At 45.4% G+C, this 10,414-nt stretch overlaps 1 protein-coding gene across 1 annotated transcript; it reads left to right on the top strand.

Annotated features, from left to right (window-relative positions):
- The first annotated feature begins 14 nt into the window (after positions 1-14).
- PKD2L2 (polycystin 2 like 2, transient receptor potential cation channel) lies at positions 15-10,104 on the top strand. Its single transcript, XM_015875681.3, has 14 exons — positions 15-247; positions 964-1,065; positions 1,149-1,276; positions 2,159-2,415; positions 3,127-3,348; positions 3,709-3,937; positions 4,451-4,621; positions 5,599-5,780; positions 6,544-6,661; positions 7,360-7,461; positions 8,249-8,322; positions 8,424-8,493; positions 9,258-9,361; positions 9,822-10,104. Exons 1-14 carry the CDS (start codon positions 181-183, stop codon positions 9,934-9,936), a joined length of 1,941 nt encoding a protein of 646 aa, XP_015731167.2. The 5' UTR covers positions 15-180; the 3' UTR covers positions 9,937-10,104.
- The last annotated feature ends 310 nt before the right edge of the window (positions 10,105-10,414 follow it).

The following is a 10,414-nucleotide window of genomic DNA, read 5'->3' as shown; positions in this document are numbered from 1 at the left end:
GCCTCTTTCTTTCCCTGTGTCTCGGTCCCACACACAGCCCATGGCCGCGCGTTAACGGCCGCAGCCAGCGCTCCTTTCCGCCCTGAAAACCAGAAGGGAATTCCCGGAGCGGAGCACTCCGCCTCCAGGATACAGCGGGCTCCGGGCCGGCCGTTGCGATTCGGCGGCTCCGGGGCCGCCATGGAGCCCGGCACGGAGCCCGCGGCGGAGCTGCAGCCCCCGGTGACCGTGAGGCGGAGACGCGGAGGTGCGTGAGCGGACACGGCCCCGCCGGGCTCACGGTGCAGGGCACGGCCCGGCTGCGCGGGGCGGGGGGCGCAGCCATGGCGGCTACCTCAGGGAGCTGTGAGGTACTGACGGGGTGATGCGCTCAGGGCTGGCTGCCGTCACAGAATCACAAAGTTATCAAGGTTGGAAAAGACCTATAAGATCATCTAGTCCAACCATTCCCAATACTTCCAGGCTAAATCATATTCCTCAGCACCACATCCAAGCGTTTCTTGAACACTCCCATGGTCGGTGACTCCACCACCTCCCTGGGCAGTGCATTCCAATGCCTGACTACTCTTTCCGAAAAGTAATTCTTCCTAATGTCCAGCCTGAATCTCCCCTGACGCAGCTTAAAACCATTCCCTCTATTTCTATCACTGATTACACGAGAGAAGAGGCCAACCCCCAGCTCACTACAACCCCCCTTCAGGAAGTTATAGAGAGCAATAAGGTCTCCCCTGAGCCTCCTCTTCTCCAGGCTGAACAATCCCAGCTCCCTCAGTCTCTCCTCATATGGCCTGTGCTCCAGACCCCTCACCAGCTTTGTAGCCCTCCTCTGAACACGTTCCAGGGCTGCAATGTCTTTCTTGCAGTCATTTCCAAAACCTTAGCGACATGTTTTTTTCTTTTTTTCTTTTTCTTCCACCCCCTTCCCAATTACTTCTTTCTTCACCCTCGTTTCCTCCCCACCAGGTGCTACAACATCCCGGGTAACTTACAGCAAAGAAACGGAACTGAAGACGACCCTGGTAGAGCTGCTCATCTACATCACCTTCCTGGTAACCCTCAGCCTCAGTAAGTCCGTGCACAGCGGGGCCCTGTGGGGGCTGCAGCCTCAGCGCTCACCTCCTGCCATTCCTTCCTTCCTTCCTTCCCAGTGACCTTCGGCATGGTGAGCACCAACATGTATTACTTGAATAAGGCGATGGAAGACTTCTTTGTGGAACGCGCCTCCGATAGCGGGATTAATTTCAGGAGTATCGGGAGCCGCGATGACTTCTGGAATGTAAGGAGCTCAGTGCGGATGCTTTCTTAGGGAGCAGCCAGGTGAAGAAGCCGCTGGCATAAACTGTAGCATAAATTCACAGCACTGCATTGCTCCTGGTCCTCCCCAGATCCACCTGCTGGATTGCTGCAGCTCAGGAAAGATGAGCACTGTCTTAAAATGCACTGGTAGAAATGCTGGGTGCAAACAGCAATCATGAAGGGTGAATGGTCAGTTAGGGAAAGCAACAGGCCAACCACCAAGGAAATGCTGGGCTGTATCAGTTTTTTGGTGGCATTGTGCTCCCTCGTATCATCACATCCATTAGTTAGTCCATAAAATAACGAGTCTTTGCTATACAAGTGCAGAGTGCTGCACTAAAAGCAGCTCTAATGGCCCTTCAGATGGTTCCAAACTATGGGGACGTGCTGTTTTTCACTCTATATAATGTTCTTCTGAAATGAAGAAACATACAGAGAGGATTCCCCCACCTCCAAAAACAAACGCTTCCTTTGGGCTGAGATAACTAAAAGCCTGGTCAGAAATACATACCTCAAAACAGAGGTAAAACAACAAACACCTGTTAAAACAACATAGAATGGCTGTGTGTTTAAACATGGGTTTAAAACTCAATGTAACCTTTCAGTGAAGCTCCAAACAGATGTAGGTTGTAAGTCTAACTCTGGATAATCTCATTGTATGGCTCTGGGAATTGCACTGCATGGGGAACAGAACGGACTCATAAAGATCTGTAAGGCAGCATGCATTGAGCACTGTTTGTATTCTACCTTAGACTCCGTAGCCATAAGCAAGCTGGGAACCCTGTCGAGGTTTTTCTGTTAAAAAGGAGGGTGACTGTGGTACTTCCAGCTCCTGATTCTAAAACCTGACTTGTGCATACAGTACGCAGAGGGGCCGCTCTTGGATGGACTCTACTGGAAGTCATGGTATGACAAAGGCACAACAAATGACCTGAAAAACACCAGCTACATTTTCTATGAGAATTTACTGCTAGGAGTAGCCCAGATCCGCCAGCTGAAGGTGCGCAACAACACCTGCTCCATCTACCCCTATTTCCGGCCTTTCCTGAAGAGCTGTTACTCCCGATACAGTTACCGAGCTGAAGACAAGTCCGACTTTGGTCCAAGCAACGAATCTGAGTAAGTCATTCCACTTATCACCACCGTTCTCGAGTATTCTCAAGTAAAAGCTGTGCATACAATGAACTACGTTTTCTCCTGGGTTTACACAGAGATAAACCATCGATCTGATTTTATGCTGATATTGTAGACAGGAATTTGGCATGGGAAGTTTCTAGTGGAGAGATGGGAAGAGCTGGGAACAGTGAGCCAGCAAAAATACATGTTAGTAAGTCTATTACCGTTAACGCCTCTGGGGAAATGCTCAGTTATACAAAGCCTTAACTTAAATCACATGTGAATAAACTAGAATCGTGCTATGGTGTTGTGGAAACAGAGCCAAAGGACTGCTTCACACATTTCGTTTAACCATGACTTAAGTCAATGAAACAATAGGCAAACATGGCACAGCAACAACGAACTGCATAAACCAGAGGTGTTCCTTTTATGTGTGAAGGGTTTAAGGTAACAAACCATCTAGGCCACACCGGGCAGAATCCAGACTGAGAAGCACATCTGTGAATGTACAGAGTAGATACAGAAATGGGAACATTTTGAGGTCACACGCCTCGTGCTTATTTCATGGAAAGACAATGTATTATTTAAATGCCTGGATTAAATGGTCCAGTGTGAACGCAGCAGAACGCAAGAACTAATCAGAATAAAAGAAAAGTTAAAGCTTACTTCAGTGCACTTCCCATAGGCTCGCTGCTTTCTTTTCCTGTTTCTCAGATGGAAATATGTTTCTGCCTCCTCTTTATCCCCGTGGTACTGGGGATATGTGGGCTTTTACAGAAGTGGAGGATTTATAGTCACCTTACCAAGATCAAAGGAGGAGAGCATGGAGAAGCTGACGTTTCTCAGACAAAACGGTTGGATCACTCGTGGAACCAGGGCTGTATTTATCGACTTCTCGACATTTAATGCCAACTTAAACCTCTTCTGTATTGTCAGGTGAGTTCTTACCTTTACTGCGTGTGAAATTGAGCTTAGTGAGGCACGATGCTTCTTTAAAGACACAAAGAAAAACCGATCACCTCAGGCATATACAGCCTTGTTTCTCAGGCAGTAACTGAGAAGGCAGTAATTCATTAAAGAATACAGGCGTTCATTTAGTGCAGAGTGGACCCAGAACTACTTTTTTCCTCCAGACAACGTGCCTGCTCTGTACAGCTGATTGCTGCTGTCATAGGAATAGATTTCATAGCAAGGGCAAAGTCAAGTTAGGTATATTAATGAGGTAATCATTGATAGACTATTAAGGTCTGAGCCAGTTAAAGGGATGGTAACTAACACGTCTCCAACCTTTTCCAGGTTGGTGGTGGAGTTCCCTGCCACTGGGGGTGCTCTCACCTCCTTCCAGATACAGTCCGTGAAGCTCCTCAGATACATCTCCTATTATGATTACTTCTTGGCTTCTTGTGAAGTTGCCTTTTGCCTCTTCATTATTACATTCATAGCCCAGGAAGCAATAGAAATAAAAAAAATGAAAATGGAGTATTTCAGACGTGCTTGGAACTGGCTGGATATGCTGTTGATACTGGTGAGCTGCTCCTCAATCCTTTTGTGCTTGCCAGGCCAGGCTGGCACCAGTCAAGACACCAGTCAAACCAAAACCACCCAGACCCCTCTGCCTGGTTACAGCCACTCACCTTCTGTTCTCCAATGGAGAGGCCCACCACACTTTAGCACCCCTGAACTCTTTTCTAACCTTCTTGTTGAGGTCTGTGGCCCCATGACCTTTCCACTCTTTACTGTCTTTCTCACCCATCTTGTTTTAGTTGCAGAACAGGGAAGTATTAGCACGTAATACAGTAAAACTGGAATGTATGCAGTATGCTGTAGTACAAATCCAGCATTATCACAGTACAAGGAGAAATAATTTGGCCAGTAAAGTCTGACATGCAGTTTATAACCAATCATCTAAAAAGCTCAGGTCCTTCAAATCTAATCAAGAGCCTGTTGAAATCAATACAGGCTTTCCTTTGCAAAATAACAAGTCAGAAGAGGAGGTGGTATCTGCTCTTCAGTTTCACTGGCTTCTGCTTTCCTACAGGTATCCATCCTTGCCATTTGCTTCAATATCTACCGCACTATAGAAGTGTCCCTGCTAATGGAAGAGCTCCTTTCTGATGCTCACGTTTATCCAAACTTCTATTTCCTTGCGTTCTGGCAAGTCATTTATGATAACATGATTGCTGTCAACGTCTTCTTTGCTTGGATAAAGGTATTGGTTCTTACTATTTTTAATTTTGTACTTGAGAAATGTCACGCTTTTAAGTTATAAACGTTCACATTTTCCTGGGTGAACAGCAAAGGTGGGGCTAGAATGGGGAATTTTGTTTATGAGATTCCCGGAGAGTTTTAAATGATCTTGTTCTCATAAACATGGGTCACACAAATACCAAGGCCATCTCAAAGAAATCTGCACATGGACAGCTGTCTCCACGTGAACAGCTGAGAAACAGCCATGAGCCAAACAGCCTCCTGAAACTCCAGTTTTTCCTAGACTCAGCGTTATCAAGGTCACAGCCTGAACTACACAAATGACACGGCTGTAATAGGTGAAGCTATTTACAGTTTTCACAGCCTTTAGTTTTTTGTCTTCCTCCACTTCCAAGGCCGAGGCTGCACGAAGCAGCTGTTTGAGAGCACTGACTGTTAACCACCGGTGTGGACAGTCTTCCTCATTACATCTTTTCTGCGCCCCAGCTGCACGTTGCCCTGCATCATCTTCCCCACAAACTGATTATTACTGTCACTTTGGTAGCACAGCTGCCATCAGAAGAGACTTTTGTTCAGCCTTGTTTTCACAGGCAGAGTGAAAGAGCTCCTCACCTGTCTGCCCGGCAGGAATCCTCAGGTGCAGGAGGGGTGATCTATCTTGAGGTCTCCTTGCCTAAGGCTTCACTTCTGCCAGAGCTGATTACACACAGCAGTACCCAAAGGCCTGTCTGTGAGCCCCTAACTTTAGCACAGAAGCCCAGTAGAAAATTCCTCCTCTCTAAAAGCAATACACACCTAATTCCAGTACTCCTCATATACAGACCATTAACATCTGGCATGCAACTTACATCCAGGTAACACTTAATGTGCTAATTAGGACTAGATAACCTTCCAGAAGTTCTATTACAAGAATGCAATACATTCTGACACCACCTTCCACCCCGTCCCCCCACTAACAATGTGCTCTTTCTCTTGCAGATATTTAAATACGTATCATTTAGCAAAACCATGAGTCAATTGTCGTCCACTTTATCTCGCTGTGCCAGGGATATCATTGGATTTGCCATCATGTTCTTCATCATTTTCTTCGCCTACGCACAGTTCGGCCACCTCGTCTTCGGGTCACAAGTTGATGACTTTTCTACTTTCCAAAACTGCATGTATGCAATTTTCTGAACTTTCTGATGCAAAACCCCTCATCAATGAGGGCACAAACAGCTTCTGATAAGCAGAACTTTAAGAGTACAGTTGTCCAACTCCCAGGTCCATTTCGTAAAGTAAAAGCAATTCCGTTGGCCCTTGTTCCTTCCTGATTTTTTTCAGCCACTCACCATATTAAAATCATCCAGTTTTTGTTTGTGATGCTTCTTGCACCCACTGCTCACAGTGTGCACTGTGTTTTAACCTACAGATTTCAGCAGCGTTTTCATGTAAAGCTCTGTGCCAGTTCTGAAGCTGTTTTGCACCCACTTGGATGCAAGATAGTCCTAAGATGCTGCAAAATAGAAGAATATGTATCTTCCCTAGAAATTAAATCCCCTTTAGGGAGACACAGGGACCTGTACTACTACATTCTATACTAACACAAGATGAGGGATCCTGTAGTTGGAACAAAAAGAAAACAGTTATAAAAATACAAAACAATTAATTCAACATAAAAGCATCTTCTCCTATAAGACGTTTAACCAGTGCCTCGCACTTTTAAACTCTCAAATACGTGCCAAATATCTACTTTACCGTTGCAGTGTAGTGCTGGTTTCACTCGATTGACCATTACTGCAGTCATTGATATAAGTCTCCACTGCATCTCACCAACTGTCTTCAGTTGGGTTTGTTTTTTATTCAATAATGTTTAAAGTACTTTAAAAGAAACCGGTCACAGCCTCAGTGCTCTGTGTTGTTTTGTTGTTTTTCTCCTGCCAGTTTCTCACAGTTCCGCATCGTGCTGGGCGATTTTAATTTTGAAACCCTAGAAGCAAACAGTGTCCTTGGACCTATTTACTACATCTCGTTCGTGTTCTTTGTGTTCTTCATCTTGCTGGTAGGTAAAAATGTTTCTATGTAAGCAGTAGAGAAAAATGACAACCTTCTATTGCATAGTGCTACCCCAGGAACACACTTTTGCCTGTAATGCTTGACTTGCCCTGTCTTCCCTTCATCACACTTAAGCTGAAAGACAGTCTGGATTCTTTAGCACAAGCCCACAAGGCATTTCACAGCTCTGTCTCCCTCCAAAGAGCCAAAAAAGGGGTTTTTGCACCATGGAACAAACACATTGTGCCTTTCACTCCACTGCACCATTGATTTCTTGAGATTTTAACTTCTGAAAACTTACTTGGAAGCTCTTGAGAAGTGCAGAGTTTCAGCCTTGTCAGGTGGAAAGTTTAAAGTCTTCAGTGGGACTCTGTAGTTTCAAATTGTAGACCAGCTGGATGTGTGTTTTCATTACTTAGGTCTGAAATGCCACTTGAAAAAGGCACAATATATATAACAGGAAATCTGTCACTCAAAGGAGGGGGGGCCTTTTAGCCAACACTGCTCAGGGGAAACAGGCAAATCCTGTCCCACAACAGGAGACTCTCAGGGAATTTAAACGCATGAGAAGCGTATCTGCACCCAACAAAGCTCTTCCAATCCCATTAGTTACATGCCTTAGCTCTGAACAGTCCCTGAAACAATGAGCCCAGCGTAACAAACACGGGTTCCAGAAAAATATCTAACTGCATATTTCCTGTCCAGAACATGTTTTTAGCTATTATAAATGACACCTACTCAGAAGTCAAAGCAGACTTTGCAGTGATTCCCGATCAAGAACTTCACCTTGCAGACCTCCTCAGACAGGTAAGTTAATGCTTTTGTAAGTATCCCAAAGGAATCAAGATCAGAGGGGGGATTTCTATGCTAAGAGCCTTAAGCAGCCAGGCCACAACCATTGAAGAACACTCAGTAGTTGTTTTTTCCACTTCAAATGTTTGATGGATAACATCCCTGTTTGATGGATAACATCCCTCTATTAAACCCACTGGAGCTCCTAATAAGGATTACTGACTCAAGTAGCATGAGCTAGGGAGCAGGAAGCTACTTTTTCTTGACCCTTTTAAAAAGAGCATTGAAGAACAACCTGATTTGTGGTAGATTCTGGCATCAACCTTTTTCTAAGCTCTCTTCTGCTATTCTTCCCAGCTGAGAAACTAAAGTTGTTCTCTGCATGCAAGTTTAGGGATGTTGCCAAGTGAAACTGAAGCAAAGGGGCCCCACACCAAAAGCCTACACTTGGCTCTTCTGTGGGGATATCATCACTACATGAAAAGTACGGTTTAGTTTTCCCCACCCAGGCTGATTCTCCTAATCCTAGTCAACAGAAAGATGAAAATGAATATGCTGGGAGAGCAAAACCCGTATTGGATTTGGCTGGATAGCACCTTCTAGGATTTAATGGCAAGTTTAAGATGTAGCAAAGTGCGTTCTCTGAGTCAAGGGAACCAAGTAAGGACCAAGTCTTATGGGGTTTCTTTTGAATTGCCAAGCCATCATGCTGAGCGGGTTTGTTACTCGCACTCAAATCCTTACAGAGAAGGGTCTCTGGGTAAATATAAACCAATTAACGTGCTCAACATTGTTTGTCCAGAGCTACCATAAAGCCCTTGTCAAGCTCAGACTGAGGAAACCAGATACAGATGTAGGAGATGAGACCCTGGAATGGTAAGATCTCAACCCAAGCTAAAGCATTCGCTGTTCGCCCCTGGGCAAAGCAGAGGCTTCTCACAGGACTTCTGTCTTTTTTCATTTGTGTGAATGAGAAGCGAGGAAACTCCATCCACTAAAAGAAAGGACGTTTCCAAGCCTTCCAAAGGAGACAAGGCTCAAGAAAAGGTAAGGTTTATTTTTTTTCCTGTATTCTTAGGAACTGGTTACACTTCAAAAGCTGATGCCAAGGGAGTCACAGTTGTGCCCACTATTACTTACAAAAGCCTTTTCCTCCACAGAATGCTACTTTTAACATCATAGGAATAGCAAAAGATAAAGCTGTACATAAATGAGATTCACTTGTCGTGGCCAAAACATTAAATGGAAGCTTGTCTGGGCTCTGTTCAGGCAAAGTCATGAAACAGAAGAGCAGAGGTGGCAGTGGGCTGCAGTCGGTGTCTCAGCAGGAGTAGAAAGTTGTGAGGTGGGCATTTGCCCAAACGTTAAATGGGTTATGGAAAATAAACCTGTTTTAGAACAGCCTGTTAGCTCACAGGCTGTTTGCAGCACAGCAATGGCTGTTTCCACTTGCTTTACAACAAGGTTTCCAGCAGTTGTTGGTAGATCCATATCTGGCATAAGCTGGTGCAAATACTTCCAAAACATCTTTAAAATTGTACGTATCAACTGCAAATAGGAATGAACATCCCCACAGCTGGCTGTGAACACCACTCTGTGCAGTGGCTGCAGTCTCACATCTGAACAGACACCTCTATTCTCACATTCTGTCATTTCGAGGCAAAAGGAAAACCCGCTTTCCCATGGGAATGTTTCTCCCCTGGGCTGCATGTACCTTTTCCTGCTCAAGCACATCCCACTGCCTGCATGACTGACACTGTCCAAGATTTCTCTCTTTTTTTCCCCCCACCCGCTCCCTCTGGTGCTGATAGAGGCATCCGAAGTCACCGAAGTTACATAGAGGGAAAGAGAGTTTTCATCGCTCTGACTCAAGCGTTGCGTCTCGGAGCTCTGTCTCCCCTGCACAATTTCAGCAGTAAGTGTTTGTGGGAGCCCGTTCCTGAAGTTTTACTCCCATCCCTCTGTGCTGCATCAGCCCTGACTTGAATTAGCTAAAAGCTCCTACAGAGCAACAAGCTGACACACAGGAGAGCAACAGCAAGGCAATGAACTTAAGGCTTTACTCTAAATGTTCTTGTACAGCTGACAACAGCTGCCCTAGGAAAGGGAAGAAGGCAGAAAAGGGAATACACTTAGTAGGGCAGTTGTTGAGGTGTTAATCAGGATTGAGGTGAGAAGAGAATTCAAAATCTTCTCTTCTAGAACATCTCATGGCTGCCCAGAGGGTGACAAAGACTGCAAGGCCTTGTGCTTGGGGTGGGGTATTTCGGGACTCAAGGCCCTTGGCAGCAGACACAATATGAGCGAGCAAACACGAAGGTTACAAATCTAAGGGGAACGCATCACAAGGATCTGTTCCTGTGTTCGTGTCACAGGCTCATCAGACGAACATCTGAGTTGGAGAAGGAACTAAACAACACTAATGCAAAAATCAGCAGGATTATGAAAAGCATGCAACAGCAGAAGAACACTTCAGGCAAGACAGCATAATGAAATGGATGAGCTCATCTGGAAACAGAAATGGCCTTAATCTTCATCCAGCTGAAACCCAAAGAAAGAAAGAACAATTCTTCCCCTACACCTTTAAAGTTTTTATGTGTATTTATATTTGTGTATAAAAAGTAGACCTGTTATTAAAGGTACACCCATGGAACCTCACAATCTGGTCTGTGAGTTTCAGACAGTTCTTCAGCCTTGCTCTCACCAGACTTCTGAGCAGGTATCCCTACAAGTTTCCTACTCAGCTGCCTCATTTTGGAGCTGCTAAGAGCCACTGATACAAGCAAGAGGCTCCAGTAACCAGGAGAGCTGGCAGCCAGCTGCTCCTTGGGCCTGCCTTGCTCATCTCAGTCTTTAGCTGTGAGTTCCAACCTGACCTTCAGGTGCCAAGTAACAGTCCAGCACGTGGCCCATTGACCCTGACTCCCCAGGACCACTTTCTTTAGCCAGTACACTGCTGGCAATGGCA

The sequence above is a fragment of the Coturnix japonica genome, unplaced genomic scaffold, assembly GCF_054131305.1.
Source record: "Coturnix japonica strain WE unplaced genomic scaffold, WE-NBRP24 Scf048, whole genome shotgun sequence".
Lineage (NCBI taxonomy): Eukaryota > Metazoa > Chordata > Aves > Galliformes > Phasianidae > Coturnix > Coturnix japonica.
The sequence above is the reverse complement of the archived record's forward strand: the minus strand, read 5'-3'. Positions and strand labels throughout refer to the sequence as shown.